The sequence below is a fragment of the Taudactylus pleione genome, unplaced genomic scaffold, assembly GCF_031769625.1.
Source record: "Taudactylus pleione unplaced genomic scaffold, aTauple2 ptg000006l, whole genome shotgun sequence".
Taxonomy (NCBI): Eukaryota; Metazoa; Chordata; class Amphibia; order Anura; family Myobatrachidae; genus Taudactylus; species Taudactylus pleione.
The window spans coordinates 498,223-517,031 of NW_028284409.1; the positions used below are offsets into that span (position 1 = coordinate 498,223).

An 18,809-nucleotide genomic window follows, 5' to 3' on the forward strand; every position below is an offset into this window, starting at 1 on the left:
GTGTGCGCAAAGCAAAATACGCTATGCAAGCTGGCCTAGGGCTTTCTCTGCATAAGCCCCTATGTGTTTGGGCATGTGTCTGATAAGCATTTGATATTGTTTTGAGGATTTCTAATTCATTTAAATAGACCATCCATTCCAGTGGGTTTTTCAGTGTGTGCTACACAGATAATTGAAATTTCATGCCCCCCCTCCCTCCCCCCCAAATTCTTTAATCAGTCCCAGCGCTGGACAGCATAATTACCACATAAACATGGGTGCAACTTGCATGGATTCATCTGCCATTTCATCTGCATCAGAGCCGTAACTAGACTTTTTGGTGCACTGTGCCAGAAAGAGCATTTGCGCCCCCCAAATATTTCAAAGGGACATAATAAAAAAAATGCCATGGCCTCATGGGGAAGGGCCAGGGAAGAGATAGAAGAGGCCAGGAGATGCAGGGGATGAAATAAGAGGAAGTTACAAGCAAGAATGATAATAAACAGAAATTTGACAGGCCCAAACAGCGCCACCTGACCTGTGGTGCCCTGTGCGATGGCACCGGCCGCACTACCCTAGCTACGGCCCTGATATGCATAGTTTGGTTGGGATGTAGTTGGCATCCCAGTGGTCGGGATGATAGCATACATGCCGACTATCTGGCTGCCCCTTCCGGGAGGGAGCAGCCAGATCGGCATTACTGGGGGGGCGTGGCCGGCCAGGTGACAAGTTTTTGCGGGCGGAGCCACGCGAGCTTGTCATTTTGGCCCCGCCCCACACTACCAATATAACAGGCAGTGTGAAGCAGGGGGCGGTGCCAAAATGACGCGAATCACGTCACCGCCCCCCTTCGCTGCCGGGGTTTTAGAAGTTATTGCGGTGGGACAGGAGGGATCCGCGGCAGCCGGGAGACTTGCCTGCCATCCCGGAAGGTCGGGAGCGGCACCCGATTTTCGGGAGGCTCCCGACCAAATCGGGAGGGTAGGCAAGTATGGATGATAGTGGTCAGACTCCCCAGCATCGGAATCTCGACAACACTAGGAATCTCGGCTCCAGAATTCCGACTGCTGACATCCTGACTGTCAGGGTTAGAGTTAGGGTTGGGGAGATGGTTTAGGTTAGGATACTTCCGACATTCTGTTGGGATTCTGACTGTTGGGATGCCGCTGTCCGTATTCTGACTGCCGGCACTCTGGCTGCCGGGATCCCATATTCAACCCGTTTGATCAAGTGCATAGTACAGTGGATGTCACTACACAATATGTCAAAAGTGAATTTCCATTTTTATTATGAGACATTTCTGGATTTGACTGTCCATTTAACAAAGTGACCTTATTAAATAATAGTGAATATTTAATATTGACAGTGTGCTGGTACATTTATAGATGGTGCAAAAATAATCCATATTGCTTTGTGGTTGTCATCTTTTGGATAAATAACTGAACAAACTCCTGCCTTGCTGGCATTTGCCTATGAATACTCCAGTCCGCTCAGCTTATCTCATCAGACTTTTTCCCTTTCAGCAGCTGCCACCTCCTTTTGAAAGAGTAAACTATGCACCCGTAGCATAAAAAGCCATGCATGATGACCCAACACATAAACCTGCACTGCTTTTTCCAGCCTGTTCCCTGATTTATTTCTCTATACATTTCTGTATATCTTCAAGATGTTTATTAATGTATTGGGCGGGATGTACTAAAGGAAAACAGCGGTAAAAACCCAGTTTTCATGGTTTTTACCGTATTTCCATATGTACTAAGCCCTGGCCACCCTTTTTTTGGCATGGAAGGTAACGCCAGAAAAACCTGGCATTACCCTATAGAAGCCTATGGGCTTCTTACCGCACCCCACTCCAAACAGTTCACTGTCGCTCCGCGTTGGCCCCCACTCACCTGCACTCCATTGTCGCCGGCCCGTGCATCTCCTAGGTCATCCGCCGCCGGCTCCTCCTCCTAATCTTCTTCTGGGTGCAGGGAGGAGGAGCCCAGGGCTTCCTGCACATGTGACCAGCAGGAAGCTCCCGGGGCTTTTAGGGGGCGGGGTCCCACGGATACCCCGTCACCCGGCGTCGGCTATTTCGCAAAGTGCAGCTCTTATCGCAAGAGCTGTCCTTTGCAATACTAATTGCATATGTTAGTACATACGCAATTAGTAAGGATGCGGTGACTGGCAGAACATCCCGCCCATTATCTTTTGTCTGCTCAAAGTTTCCTCCACTATGTTACTATATCTCAATCACCTTTTCTTACTATTCACCAGTTTTCTTCTAACACTTCTCTCAGCATCCTTTCACCAGTTATTTGTTTTCTTGATTTTCTCTTGAAAGACAACATGCTGTCTTATGTAAATTAATGAATGGATATAATCTATGTCTCGCTAATATTAACTTGCATAATTGCTTATGAATTAGGGGTTGATTCAGCAGTGGATGGAATAGCAAAGCTGCACGCAGGAAACTTTTTAATTCCGTCCTTGCAAATATGCAGGTGTATGACACACCCTGCTGTATTTGTGATCCCATCACTGCGACCGTGCCTCAGCTTGCTCAGGCTGGTCGGCTTGCGAGGCCAGGAAACTGCATCTATCAACCGCAGTCCGTAGCCTTGCCACTCCTGGAAAACTGGGCGGACATGCCCCCATTTCCGGGAAAGCCATCTCCCCTTAAATGCCTCTGTCTGTCAATCAGGCAGAGGCATCGAAGGGGTTGTGTGCAGTTACACAGGACCTATTCTGCACACTCGCAGAATGGGTCCTGCGCAGATTCCTGATTCCTGATTGAATACTGAACCAGCCCTTAGTTGTGCATTGGTGATGTTGTGATTCTTTAGCATTGCATCATATATTTGTGTCTTACTATACTGATTAAATGCTAAATAAATTAATGATTAACTATAAAGCTCCATATAATCAACATCATGGTTTTCATCACACTGAGAAGTTTGTGAGATAGAGGTTCCTCTGCATATGACTATAGCTTCATGATCCAGTTGACCACTCACACTGGCACATTGGAAAAGACACAATATAATTATACCATTTACTACTACAAGAACTGCTTCATTCATAATCTGCCTGGTTTGGTCTGATGTTCCCAAATCAACTAATTGTTAATTTTAAGTGTGAATGATTTTTTTTCTTTTAACAACGTGTTTTTATAAAAGTGTGTCATACAAATCTTAGTAACTGTTTATTTATAATCTAGGTCTTCTAAAAAATCAAACTTCAGGGGGGACAATAAGCCCGGCTGAAGATATGCCTCTTCCCGAGACTGATATCAACCTGGAAATTTCATTTGCTGAGCAGGCTTCAAATTTCAAAGAACTCCCTACAGTCAGAAATGAGAAGGAAGATGACTCTTTGTTACCGGTGAGTGTTATATTCTACAGGTACTGCCTAGTGTAATATGTCACTGTAGCTTCTTTCTCAGGGGTACTGAATACAACATCCGGCGTTTATCAAACTCGCAGTACAATGAATTTGGAGATTTCTAACGCGTTTCTCCAGTCACATGTATGTGTCCCCATACTAGTCTACATCTGTCAATGTATGATACTGGGACAATTAAAATGGGTTAGAGCTTAATTATATTTTAATTGTAAGTGAAGCAAATTAATGTAGCTGTAATTCCAACTAGATTTCAAACAGATTAATGTTTAAAAGGTTTTTTATTCTTTATTTCACTATTTTAACAATAATAATAAGCAATACTCCAAGATCTGGCTATAAACTGCTGTGGCAGCCAGGATTAGCACTGTCCACAAAGATAAGGGAGTTTTGAGAGGGTTAGGTAACAATATTTTACCATTAGTGTTCCCTGGAAAAACAAGAATGTGTTATGTTTGTCACAACACCAACTGGTGGGGAACCCCAGCATTTCAGAGCATACCTCATGATAGCTACATTATTTACGATCACATACTACTGTATGTGATATTTCTGCATAAGTATGAATTTGTTCCCATGTACTTTTATAATGCTCAATACTGCTTGAAATAAAAAAAATCTACTAAATGAACTCCCCTAGTGCTAATGTAACCATGAAGAGCCCAAGTGTTTAAGAGACAGGTGTTCTTTATTATTGAGTTTAGAATTAACTGAAGTGTATTTTCTCAGAACTACAGACTTCCACAAGACAAAACCGGCATCACAAAGATTGGTGACTTGGCACCGCAGGATATGAAGAAGGTGACTTCTCTAGCGCTGATCGAGCTCACTGCATTGTATGATATCCTGGGCACTGAACTTAAATTCCAACGAGCTGCCAAAATAAGAGTTAGAGGTGAATGCTGAATTACATTGTTTGTGTCAGTTATAGGGAATTACAGATGCTTGACTGTTGCCTAGCAAGCAGATTGATGGTCACTTTGGGGGGACAGATTTCAAAATTGGTAGGTATTTTTCATGAAGAAATGCCAAAGCAATATCCCGCTTGTCATTGGAAAGCCACAAGCATGGCAATGCCTGCCATAATGCAAGGAGAGGGACCATACATTTTTAGTAACTCTCTGCACTAATAACGTTCCCCGATGTTGAAATGTAGCCTCCAAGTACTTAACTAAGTGAAACTTCAATGACAGACTGACTCAATACCTTTACTTTAGTGATGTTGGCAGGATATCACTTTGGCTCTAGGAGGTCAGGTAAAAACAGTAATTTAACAGCACAGCTCCTGATGAAGTTGGAAAACAAAATCCATTGAGTAGTGACCAGGAAGTGATCTGGACCAGGTGGAATCGGTACTATTAAGGTTCTGGGTGTCGGCGGTCTGGTGAATACCTGCATTTGGAAATTTAGATGTACGTGTTTACTACTAATAAAGTTGTTTTTGTTTTATACATTATCTTTATACTATATCTTACCATTGTGTGCCCCCTTATCTGCTCATACTCCTATGGCTCCAGGATTAGTAGAGTTCTGGGGGGGGGCAGGCCAGAAGTGCATATGGTTTCTGCACTCAGCCCAAGCCTCAAAGGAAGGACTAAAGCAAGAAATGCAGTCAAGCCCGCTGAAAATGCAGTTTTTGAGGGTTTGACTGCATTTCTCATATGCATTCCCCCCTCACGGCGCATGTGTCATTCTGCGCAATGCACAGAATAACACCAGAGGGACTTCTTTCACACGCAAAGGATAGAGCTGCATCCAATCCCAAATCACTTCCTAAAAAATGTCACTGTTAAAGGGGATTTCAATCATGTACTGTACTGACAACAGGATGATATAGGATGGTGTGTGTATACCCAGCTCTCAAGCAATGACGGAATCGGTATGGATTCCCAGCTGCCGCATGGCCGGCAGTTTGATTCCCGGCAGCGGCAGCCCGACAGATCAGCAGAGCCCGGCAGCGGAAGCCGGACAGCGCTGGAAATCCCGATCGTCCCTAAGGTAAGTATAAACTAACCTAACCCCCTAACCCTAACCCTCCTTAGGGGTGCCTAACCCTAACCTCCCCCCCAAGTGCCTAACCCTAATCCCCCTCTTAAGTGCCTAACCCCCCCCTTCCCCGCTGCCTAAACCCAAGTCCCCCGGGTGGGAGCCTAACTCTAACCCCCCCCTTCCCCTAGCCTAACCCTTCCGGGGGTTGCCTAACTCTAAGTCCCCCCCGGGCGCCCTAAACCTAACCCTCCCCCGCCACGCGGCTACCCACTCGTGGCACCCGGCATCCCTTCGATCGGGATGCCGGGCGCCGGTCACCCGGCATCGGGTAAATGACAGGCGTCTAGATATAGACACCGGTCATTTATCCCATGCCGGGATAAACCAGCCGCGAAGCCGGCTGTCGGTATTAAGGCAGCCGGTTTTCCGGCTGCATACCGCAGTAACATATGTAAAAAGGCTTTATTATGGAATATCTACCAAACTTGTTAGTTGATCCAACCTGTTGATATTTAAGGCATCCATAATGCTGTAGTATATGAAATCCATAGTGATACCCCTATCTGACTACTGAATATAGAAGGGTATTACTTAGCACCAAGAATTGTCTGAAGGTGGACCAACCATTTCATGTAATTATGGTGATGTCTGTCTTAATTGTATGGATGTTCTGGGTCACTGAAACTAGTGCATCAATTTTTTTATCTTTAGTTTTTTACTTTAATATGAGTGTTCCAGTAACTTCTTCTTTTGTTTTGTCTAGAGTCTGGGGTTTTTCAGGTACCTCTCTCAGTTTTGCTGGAGCAAGATCAGAAGAAAATTCCAGGCACCAAAGTTCCACTAATCTTACAAAGTGTATGTTCTTTTCCAATGCTTTTTGTGTCATATGGTTATACGTAGAGTAATTTAGTAGTATGCCATAGTGATAATTAGGAGAAATGTGCAGGAATGGAATTCTTGTAAGTGTTTATTTGTAAAATGAGAGCAGCAGATATGCAGTAATTAAGTTGTCAACATAAAAGTATGCATGAGATATACCCTGCAATATACTTCTCTATGTAACAACTAGATAGTGTTATAAAGTTCATGGATCACTTATGTTCATTGCCTGTAACCGTGTTATTAATTACAAGGTTATCCTTAAGTTAATAGTAACTTGGTTAAGCAATTACTTTTCCAAAACCTCAATAGTGCTTTTAGGATTTCCATCAATGAAAATGTAATTCCAAAATAAAGTAACAATATTTGCAACAATATTTAGATTTTTTTTATGTATTAAAAATGTCATTCATAATCACGAGTTTATTTTGTTTTACTTTTAGTTGATTGGCCTAATAGAGAATGCAGGATTGGATACAGAAGGTGTACTGAGAATACCTGGAGTTTCTTCAAGAATAAAAGTAATAAAACATTATTTATTTTTTTTCATATAAGTTCCCATATATCACTTCTTTATTTGTCCTGATGTTCTTGTGCAGAGCAGTCACGTTATTATCATCCAGATTGATAACCTCCTATGGACTAGTTGGTGATGGGCAAAATGAGGATTTTTTCCAGGTGTAAAAGAATACAAAAACAATATGCCAGCTGTGGCACACAGTGGTAGAATGCTATACTGTACTATATCACTGCCATTTAAACAGGATTAACAGGTTGTCGAACACAGTGATTCCTCCCAATTTGGGATAGGTCCTGATTCAGACGTGGACACTGCTGTGACCGCTTCTGCGTTTGTTGCTCTAGTCGCATCTGCAACTTTAAGAAAATGCCAGTCACCTGGTGTACAAGCCTGTGTCTGAATGTGCAAGAACTGAGACGCCCACTTTGAGTGACTATACACACTGTAATAGTGTCGGTGCATCTTTATGCACCATGCTTGGTCCATGATGGGCATGCGGCATCCGACATATATGAATGATTTAACTAGAGATACTATATTCTCTCGTATTTATTTATTTTTTTTTTAAGATAGCCAATCTAAATTTGGAATTCCATACAAATATTTCTTTCAGTATCTCCAAAATAGACCTTTCCATTATAAAATTAAAGTATACTTTATATACCTATAGCTCTATATAGCTCTAACTACCATATGATTGTTGTGTCTGAGATAAGTCTCCACCAAGGGAATCCTTTCCTCTCTATATTTGGAACTAATAATCTCCAGGTCTGCCTAATTTGGGCTAGAGGTTTGGAGAATGATTAGGTAAACATCCAGGTGGAATTTCATTTTAAACTCCGTTATGAGTCAGTATAAAAGTGGACATATACATAATAACGGCACTACTTGCCCAGATACACCTAGATCTTCTGACTGATACTGGTGGATCTGCACTCTTCTCTCCACATTTAATGGACCTGTCCAAAACCCTGGTTTCTGTCTTGATATAAAAAAAATAATTCTAGCAATAATTTGATAATTAAAAATAGTTCCTATAACCCCAAAGCATTTTCTCCTGCCTGTCAATGTACCACTGGCATCTCACCACAAAAACAAATTGATAAAACACATATTCTCACCTGCCAGCTTGCAACCAAATGTAAGTAGCCAAGCCCACTTTTGTGGCAATCAGCAAATACACAAAACTGGCATGCTCACCATATGGAGTACATGACTTGCAACATAAAAAAAATCCTACAACCCCTTTAACAAATCTTTGAGCTCTTGGCCAGCATTGTTTAATGCTGCTCACACATACCATCACTGCATCCGAAACACCTCCCTTCCCCTTATTACCCCTAAATGTACTGAAGACTGGTCAATATTGAATATTGTAATTGGCATGAATTGCACTTGCCCCTATGCCTAAAGTCATTTAGTTTTTTAGCTATTTTATTTATACCTCTTATAATGGTTAACATGATTTTAATTTTATTTGTCTTGTAAACCCCAACCAAGAATAGTTTTTCTTTTATTTTAAAGACACAAAACCAAAAACATTTAAGATAAGAGCACAAGGTTAATGGAGCAAGTGACATAATAAAATATACTTAAAAATCAGACCAATGTAAAAGTAAAATTACAAACTTAAAAATCAATTTTCAGTACTTCATATGGTAAATCCTTATAAATTTCATAAGGAGCCGTGGATTTACCAGAATCTGCGCTCTTCACAATGGTCTTCCAACTACTATGTTTACCTTAGCCAACAGAAAGTTATTTTGCCCTATTAATAATTATAATACAAAATCATGGATTAAAAAATGAAACTGCAAAAAAACAGTAATAAATAATCCCAACTCAGTAGAACAAAATGTTAAATATTCTTAAAAAGGAACAAAGCTCAAAGATTTTTTGAGACCACAAAGGGACACTCTTTTCAAATGTAACTGTACATTTGCTTTCTTTGCAAAGAAGGGCTTTTGACATCTCCCCCACAGGTTACCAAACTAATAATATCTATTTCTCACACCTTGGGAAGTCTATTGTTATAGCTAAACAATTAGTTTAAAATGATTAGGAATGGTCTCACACTTCTCTCTTTCTTTGGCCTTTTAGGGTCCATTCACTAAGCCTTTAAGAGAGATAAAGTGGGGAGAGATAAAGTACCAACCAATCAGCTCCTGTCACTTTACAGGCTGTGTTTGAAAAATGACAGGAGCTGATTGGTTGGTACTTTATCACTCTTTCCTCAAGGCTTGGTGAATAGACCTTTTGTGCTACTTTTGCATCATGAACATGTTCCACAATACATAATGAAAACTTGCCTCAAAAAACAAGGGCAGATTGCATAGTACAATAGAGCACATTCTCAATACTTCATGTAATATTCTGGACAATCTTAAATATTTCCACACCATCAGAATCTGGATGATATTGATTTCTTACTCATGCATTACAATTGTCAAAAGAAAAATGACCCCACTTTTGACCCTCTGAACTGAATACCAACATTTTGCCTAAGTTTGAGGTAATTTTAGCAGATGTAGAGCTGTATTCAATGTGAGCGGACCCGCGATACTTTCCCGCCTCCCGGACTTTTCACCTACATCGTGTGTTTTGCAGGCGGAAAAGTATCTCGCGCATGCCCGCTTATCCCCGTATTCAATTTAAAGTACGTGAAAACAGAACCCGGCAAAACTTAAACAAGCGGAAAGTCCTGACAGATTTGGGGAAATCAGCCTGACACCCCCCAAAGATGCTCTGACATGGGGGTTAGCTATGGTTACCCCCAATTTGGCTTGCTGAAGGTATTTGGTGTTTTTTTGTATATGGCCTCAATAGCTGCTAAATAGCGTTATTGTATACGTGGTGCAGAATAGTATTCAGGAGGTTTTTTTTTTTTTCAGAAAATAACGTATACCAGCAAATTTGGGGTACTTGAAAATGGGGGCCAGCATATTTTAAAGTTGCTAAAGTTAAGTTTCAAAAATCATGAAAAAACCACCTGCCTCAAGCCCCTGCAATGAAAAAAAACACACGGGGCATACTTGGGGACCCCCCTAGAGTCTAGTTCGCTAGTTTTTAATTTTGTCCCCCAACATTTTCTTTTTTTTGCCCCTTAATTCAAAGTGATTTTTTGGGGGTGTTCTTAAGTGTCTTTTTTTTAATTTTTGATACAGTTTACCTTTGGGGGACTGTCTGAAGGCTGCACAGGGGTTCCTGCAACGTTGCACCCCAAAATCCCAATTCTGCACTTTTTTTTCCGCCTGCTATTCATAGGCAAAACTTTTCCGCCTATTACATTGCATTGACTTTTCCACCTAGGCGGAAAGTCTTTCAAATTGAATACGGCGATACTTTTCCGCCTGGCGAAATGACGTCATCGAAACTTTTCCCACGGATTCCAGCTTTTCGCCTCAAATTGAATACGGGCCGTAGTATTGTTTTCTTTTTGTTTTGTTATTGCATTATTTTAGATCAATAATTTTATCACTATAAATTACAAGAATTGGTCACTGTATGGTTAATATAGCTATATTGTTAATTGAGTACAGTAAGTGTGTCTCCGTTTTATAAAGCTATTTTTAGAACAACTACATTAAACTGCAACTAAATCTAAAATAAAAGTTCACATCTACATTTGTAAATTATACAAGTAAGTTTTATTAGCTTATCAGAACTGAAAATATTTGAGATGAAGGTGTGATTGTGGGTTAGATGTTTTCCCATGCACAGCAGATGTCCTATCTAATAATCCGATTGAAGGACACTGCTGTCAGTTTGATATGTAGATGTAGATAAATTGGCTGGTACCCTTACAGCTCACTGAAATAATTCCTCATTTGCCTGAAAAGTAATGAAATTAAAAGCGATTGTCTCGTGTGTGTGTGTGTGTGTGTGTGTGTGTGTGTATATATGTGTGTGTGTATGTATGTATGTATATATATATATATATATATATATATATACAAATACATATGTATGTATGTGTATGTATGTATATATATATATATATTATACACACAAATACATATGTATTTGATATGTCATAGCATAAAGCAGTGTTGGCTAACCGTGACACTCCAGCTATTGTGGAACTATATATCCCAGCATGCCCTGCCGCAGTTTTAGCATGCCCTAATAGCAAAACTGTAGCAGTGCATGCTGCGTTATGTAGTTCCATAACAGCTGGAGTGTCAAGGTTAGCCAACACTGGCATAAAGCAACTAAACTGTGAAAATAGGTGAATTACTGCTTATTCACCAAAGATACTTTAAAATGTCCTGGACAGATTTGTTGGTACCCATTAGAAGATATAATAAATAATTTGATAATAGTGATATTTCAAACTAAGGAGAGAGTTGTCTGAGAAGATCAGTAAGAAAATGATGGACAAGCATGTCAAAGGGAAAGGCTATAAGACTATCTCCAAGTAGCATGATGTTCCTGTGACTACAGTTGCAAATATTACTAAGAGGTTTAAAGTCCCTAGAACTGAAACCACCCTTCCTGAACACAGCGGCAAGAGGAAAAGACACCCCAGATTGAACAGAAAGATAGTGAGAATGGTAGAAAAAGAGCAGAGAAAAACCTCCAAAGAGATTGAAGCTGAATTCCAAGGTCAAGTTACGTCATTGTCCGATATCACTTTTTCAGTAACAGTGGGCTCCATGGAAAAAGACCCAGGAGGACACAGACTGCAATTTGATAAGTTCTGTCTCAGTCACAGGTTACAGCTCATCCTACAAGATGATAACCTAAAACACACAGCTAAAAGCACCCAAGAATGGATAAGAACAAAACATTGGACTGGTGGTTCACATATTAGGTTCTCAAAGTGCTCTAACAGTCCATACTTTAAGGATAATCCATGCCTAAGCACAGGTGACTCATTTAGTATCTCAGTCAATTTGATTCTACATCTGTGCACAAGTATGGATATCCTTTAAAACTGTTATGGTGCATTGAGGACTGAGTTTTGGAAACCCTGCATTGGACTTTTCTGAAGTGGTTTCTATCATCCCTGATCTGAATCCTATCTAAAATCTATGGAAAGAGCTGAAACATACAGTCTGGTCAAGGCATTTATCAAACCTGAGACAGCTGGAGCAGTTTGCTTAGGAAGAGAGGGCCTACCAATTGACAGGTGCAGAAGTCTCATTGAGAGCTACAGAAATTGCTTGATTACAGGGATTGCCTCTACAGGTTATTGAACAAAATATTAGGTTGTGTCCCATCGTGGTTGTCCATGCCATTTTCATTTGTTTTATTATTTAAAATATTTAGTTGAATTAAAAATAAAATGCATAGTCTGGTTTCTATAAATTATGGAATAAACAATGATGCATACCAATTACATTTTACAATTTCAAGTTATTTCAGAGAATTTTTTTTTTTTTTTCGTGGAAGGGTACCAACATATTTCTTCACATCTGTATCTTATAACCTAGAGTAATATTTTGCACTGAGCTAGAAACATGATCTTTAGAGCTCCTGGGACTGTTACATAAACATGTATGTACTAGGGATGTGCAGGCTCGGATAGGTTCGAGTTTGCACGTGGAGTTCGGATTTTTCCCTCCAAAAAAACGGAACTCAGAACGAGGCAAAACGTCATCTTACATGGACGAACATCATCATTCCTGGTCTTTTGTCCAGGAATGATGATGTTCGTCCATGTAAGATGACGTTTTGCCTCGTTCTGAGTTCCGTTTTTTTGGAGGGAAAAATCCGAACTCCACGTGCAAACTCGAACCTATCCGAGCCTGCACATCCCTATTATGTACACACCTAAAGATGTGTCCTTGCTCACCTAGCCTCAATGCACCATGCAGCGCGATATGCCTGGCGTGAGTGAGCCGTCCGGTCCCATGCAGCTCTGCTGGTTTCAAGCGTATTTTGTGCCGAAAATTCATCTTAAGTCACAATGTGATGTAACTAGGAAATACCAGGAGACTGTACTGATTCATTTAATATGTGACGTATATCTGCGTGCGCCTGAGAATATAATTGGCACTTGACATGGAAAAAAACAGTGGCCGCTGCATCTTAGCACTTTGCGTGCTGATTGGGGACGGGTAAGGGATGCTGGCGCTTGGGATCCCAGCAATCAGAATCTCTACACCTCCATCCCGACAGGGTTAGGATGCCGACACCTGTCGCTAAGTATCCTAACCCTACCCCTAACCCTCCCATCCCCTCTGCCTAATCCTAACCCTTCCCCCTCTGCAATCTAAACCTAACCTCCTCCTCTAGTGTCTAAACTTAACCCCTAACCATAATCCTAACCCCACTATTTAGCATCGGGATGCTGGTGCCGGGATTCTGACTGGTATCAGGATTCCGGTGTCGGCATTCTGAGTGGCGGCATCCTGACAGCCGGGATTTAAACAAAACTACATCCCACTGATTGGACTCAGCCACACACAGATAACAAGTGCCACATATAAAATTAATCAGCAGTATCTCCTGGTGCATTGTAGTCGCATCACATTGCGACTTAAACACATATTCGGCACAAAAAGGCGCGAAACAGATGCCCATGCTAGCAGAGGCTCAAGCGACCAGCCGCGATACCATGGGTTGTTTGACGCAACTGCAGCAAAGATGAGTGAGGACACAACTGTATTTGAAGGTTATTAATATCTTCATGAAAGACTTGTGTTATTCATTTAGGGCCATATCCAATTAGATGCGATAAAGCAAAAAGTAAACGTTGGTGAAGTTTTCGCACAGTTCTGGGCTTTTTGGTACAATATTTTTGCGTCTTTTGTCTACACTCCCTCCCATTTTTTGCCCTATCCTATTACAAAAGAAGCAATACAGAATTCGCCCGAAAAAAGTCCGTGGTAAAACCTGTTAAAAGTACAGCAGAGTATGGGGAAATTTGTCCGTACTCCATACAAAGGCTGACTGACATAGGAAATCACTTTAGAAGTGTATTAGTGGGCCTAATAAAAGTATTTTGGGTTCTTAAACTGTGTTAGATGGCTGTTATATGCATGTTTGTGCAATAGTGGAAAAAATATATAGAAATCTTTTATTTTTTTTTTGCAAAATAAATGCTGCAGTTAAATTAGGGGTACAAAAAATGGGTGCAAATATATTTTTGTGTCATAAAAGTGCACTTTTGAAAAATGTTTAAAATACACCTGGTGCAGCCATCTGCAATGTTTAAAACACGTCCCATCCATACAAACCCCCAAAATACCAGACCTACTACTTTAAATCTATTTTCCAACACTTTTTAAAATTTTTGACCCCAAAAATGACATTATTGGCCAAATTAAGCTACAGTATTTAAAAAAATATTTTTGACTAATTTGTCATTAGAGGGGTGTCCAAAGGGTTCTGAACCAAGTCCCCACATTTTTAGTCCAAAGTAGGGTTTTGCACAACTTTTTACCTGCTCTGAGATTATCAAAGGAAGATGTTGTAGCGCTCAACCCTTACTTGTAATAGTCTAAAAAATGGAATACTGTTCTTAGTCAATCAATCCCTGTGATAGATGAATCACATATAAGTCTCTAATGGTGCAAGTGTATGTGTGTTGACACTAAGCCAGAATGGCCTAAACACAGTTATGAATAGGTGTGGTGGTAGATAAACATAAACATAAGTTATCCTAAACGCAAATATTTCACAATAGGTCAAATAAATAGTAAAAAATAAAGAATATTTATTGGTTTAAGCACTAAACCAAAGTAAGCGAGAAAACATGCACATGCAGGATAAGAAACAGTGGATATGAATTGTATTGCTGAATGAAGTAGAAACTGATTGTCAATCGCTAGTAAGTGCAAAAAAAAAAAAAGTTTTTTCCAGAACTCGAAATATATTGAGAAGCGGGGTGGGGTGGGGGGTTTGCTTCCGTTAGCGGCGTCCCGCTAAGCTGATGGCTGTATGTAATGGGAGGATGAAGTTACAGGTGCCCGGGATGCTCTTCTTCGGACAGTGAGTGCTGGTGGGGAGAGGCTGCCTAACTTCAGCGCAAGTGGACCAAGCAGTTCAGGCGCCGGATGGTGCCTGAATGAACAGGCTACCACCGGTGTACTGTACCGCAATGGGATGTGCACAGAAGTCCGCGGGGGGGAGCAGCACGGCTACACCACTTGTGAGGGCAGCGTGTCGGGCGCGCTCCACCGCAGACGGGGAACTTGCCTCTCTACCCAAGCAGGCACCGCTCCTGTCCTGCCGGCTCTCGTCCAGTTGATGATGGTGGTGCTTGCTTCCGGAGTTGCTTCCAGGGTTGGTCACGTGACTGCAGGTTTCCGAGTGGTGACGTCCTGCCAGGCAGTGGGAAAACTTGATAACAGTGGATAATAGTAGTTCCAGTCTTAGCAGAGTGCACGTTAATCTGGGATCTTAAGTAGTCGCAAAAAATGAATAAAGGATGAAAGTAGTTTGTAGTGGGGTAATCTCCAACGCGTTTCAGCCTTTAGGCCTTTTTCAAGGAGGTAATGCTTGAAGTGCAGGAGTCTCCATAAGTAGTCTTGGGGCGGTCTTTACGTATGCAAATAGGGCTGTGAGGATTGGTTAGGCTGGTAGACACTCTGGATTGGTGTAAACTGCTGTCCATCATGCATTCTGACATATTGACAGTGCATGTTGATCGTTAAACATAGCTGTCGCCTTTAACGCTGTGGTGACCATCTAGATGATATTCCCCTATATGCGTGAAGCGGATGATCAATAAATCAGTATGAAAAGGTGTGAAGTAGTACAGACCTGGCCGGATACACATATGTTAGAATCTAATTGTCACAATCTAAATAACCAGGGTGGGTAAGTGTGGCTAGAATGGGCTTCAGAAAAGAGACAATAATGACCCAGGTGATGATATCAATACTATTTGCATATGATTGACATGACTTCATTATCTTTATTCAAACCCCTTAGTGCAAAAGTCTTCAATTCGTGCATCCATTTGAGTTCCTGTTTATTGATTTTGTTTATGAAATTACCTCCTCTCCAATTTGGTTTTATTTCTTGTATCCCTATGAATGATAGTGAACTATGATCACTATTGTGGAAATCTTTAAAGTGTTTTGATATGTTGTGGTCATCTAAGCCTTTTTTGATGTTACGCATATGTTCACTGATACGTATTCTCAGTGGTCTTGTAGTCCGGCCTACATACTGTTTCTTACATCCGCACTCAAATAAGTAAATCACTCTCTTGCTTTCGCATGTGATTCTGTCTTTCCTTTGCTCGTTGTGTCTGATCAAAGGGGGCGTGCTGTCGATGTTGATTGACAGCACGCCCCCTTTGGTGTGCGTGCCGGGGGCGTGCCTCCCTGATGGGGCGTTCCCAAGGGAACGCCTACCATCAGAAGCCGGCCCACTGACATCACTAGTGATATCAGTGGGAGTGATTTTGGCTCTGATAGAGCCAAAATCACTCCGGGCCTTGCGGTTGAAAACCTCAACCGCAGGCTCCGGCTCGCAGTGGCGATGGTCAAGACCATCGCGGCCATCAAACTGCACGCTCGTATAGGCTGTGGGTGGTGACCTACAGCTATACGAGCGTCCAGGAGGACGCTCCATAATTATGGAGGGCGGCCCTCATTCAGAGCGTGCGCTCTGCTCAGAGCATACGGCTCTGAATAAGGGCCATAGTTCACTATCATTCATAGGGATACAAGAAATAAAACCAAATTGGAGAGGAGGTAATTTCATAAACAAAATCAATAAACAGGAACTCAAATGGATGCACGAATTGAAGACTTTTGCACCAAGGGGTTTGAATAAAGATAATGAAGTCATGTCAATCATATGCAAATAGTATTGATATCATCACCTGGGTCATTATTGTCTCTTTTCTGAAGCCCATTCTAGCCACACTTACCCACCCTGGTTATTTAGATTGTGACAATTAGATTCTAACATATGTGTATCCGGCCAGGTCTGTACTACTTCACACCTTTTCATACTGATCATCCGCTTCACGCATATAGGGGAATATCATCTAGATGGTCACCACAGCGTTAAAGGCGACAGCTATGTTTAACGATCAACATGCACTGTCAATATGTCAGAATGCATGATGGACAGCAGTTTACACCAATCCAGAGTGTCTACCAGCCTAACCAATCCTCACAGCCCTATTTGCATACGTAAAGACCGCCCCAAGACTACTTATGGAGACTCCTGCACTTCAAGCATTACCTCCTTGAAAAAGGCCTAAAGGCTGAAACGCGTTGGAGATTACCCCACTACAAACTACTTTCATCCTTTATTCATTTTTTGCGACTACTAAAGATCCCAGATTAACGTGCACTCTTCTAAGACTGGAACTACTATTATCCACTGTTATCAAGTTTTCCCACTGCCTGGCAGGACGTCACCACTCGGAAACCTGCAGTCACGTGACCAACCCTGGAAGCAACTCCGGAAGCAAGCACCACCATCATCAACTGGACGAGAGCCGGCAGGACAGGAGCGGTGCCCGCTTGGGTAGAGAGGCAAGTTCCCCATCTGCGGTGGAGCGCGCCCGACACGCTGCCCTCACAAGTGGTGTAGCCATGCCGCTCCCCCCCGCGGACTTCTGTGCACATCCCATTGCGGTACAGTACGCCGGTGGTAGCCTGTTCATTCAGGCACCATCCGGCGCCTGAACTGCTGGGTCCACTTGCACTGAAGTTAGGCAGCCTCTCCCCACCAGCACTCACCGTACTCACTGTCCGAAGAAGAGCATCCCGGGCACCTGTAACTTCATCCTCCCATTACATACAGCCATCAGCTTAGCGGGACGCCGCTAACGGAAGCAAACCCCCCGCATCTCACTATACTTAGAGTTCTGGAACAAACCTTTTTTTTTTTTTTTTTTGCACTTACTAGCGATTGGCAATCAGTTCATTCAGCAATACAATTCATATCCACTGTTTCTTATCCTGCATGTGCATGTTTTCTGGCTTACTTTGGTTTAGTGCTTAAACCAATAAATATTCTTTATTTTTTACTATTTATTTGACCTATTGTGAAATATTTGCGTTTAGGATAACTTATGTTTATGTTTATCTACCTCCACACCTATTCATAACTGTGTTTAGGCCATTCTGGCTTAGTGTCAACACACATACACTTGCACCATTAGAGACTTATATGTGATTCATCTATCACAGGGATTGATTGACTAAGAACAGTATTCAATTTTTTAGACTATTACAAGTAAGGGTTGAGCGCTACAACATCTTCCTTTGATCTTATATACCTTGTAGGTAAGGGTACCTGCTAGTTGTTAGCAGCTCACCTTTAGACAAGCTAGCTCAGTGCGCAGGTCACCTTTACTTTATCATTATTGCTCTGAGATTATGAAAACTTTTTGGCAGTTATTAGGCTATGGAGAATTCGTACGTGCAAAAAATTCTAAATGGATACGGCCCTTAGTGGGCTTTTTAAAAGGTATTGGAAACGCCAATAAAACACTTTTTTTTTCTCATGTTTTATTTAATCATTTTTATAGAATTAAAACATTGCTGGCTCCCACATAATGATTACCTGTAGTATGTTGAGCGAGTGACACTTGTTGTATATGGCGTTTCAATACATTTTAATTAGAGCTCTGGCTAAACTACTTTCCTGATTAACCTTCCCGTTGTCTTACAGGCTTTATGCCATGAACTGGAAGTCAAGTTTTATGAGGGAACATTCAACTGGGAAGCAGTGAAGCAGCATGATGCAGCCAGTATACTAAAGTTCTTCATTCGAGAGCTCCCTCTGCCATTGCTCACAGTAGAATACATGAAAGCCTTCCATTCTGTACAGTGTGAGATAATCTAAATGTTTAATTATGTACGATGTACTGTGTTTTTTTTTTGTTTTTTTTTTAAAGAATGGCATTAAATCCCTCCTTGAGATCATTTTATACTTGATGGCTTATATATAGTGCATCCGTAAAGTATTCACGACGCTTCACTTTTTCCACATTTTGTTATGCTACAGCCTTATTCCAAAATGGAATAGATTATTTTTTGTCCTCAAAATTCTACACACAGTACCCTATAAAGACCACGTGTAAAAAGTTTTTTATTAAATTTTTGCAAATTTAATTAAAAAAAAGCACAAGAAATCA

At 41.4% G+C, this 18,809-nt stretch overlaps 1 protein-coding gene across 1 annotated transcript in view; it reads left to right on the forward strand.

The window, feature by feature from the left end:
* Positions 1-18,809, forward strand: part of ARHGAP18 (Rho GTPase activating protein 18) — a 165,623-nt gene that overhangs the window by 96,750 nt on the left and 50,064 nt on the right. Inside the window, exons 5-9 of the mRNA XM_088451377.1 lie at positions 3,182-3,345; positions 4,093-4,258; positions 6,116-6,207; positions 6,675-6,752; positions 18,344-18,503. Of these exons, the coding sequence (XP_088307503.1) occupies positions 3,182-3,345; positions 4,093-4,258; positions 6,116-6,207; positions 6,675-6,752; positions 18,344-18,503 (660 nt within the window). The remainder of the gene's footprint in view (positions 1-3,181; positions 3,346-4,092; positions 4,259-6,115; positions 6,208-6,674; positions 6,753-18,343; positions 18,504-18,809) is intronic.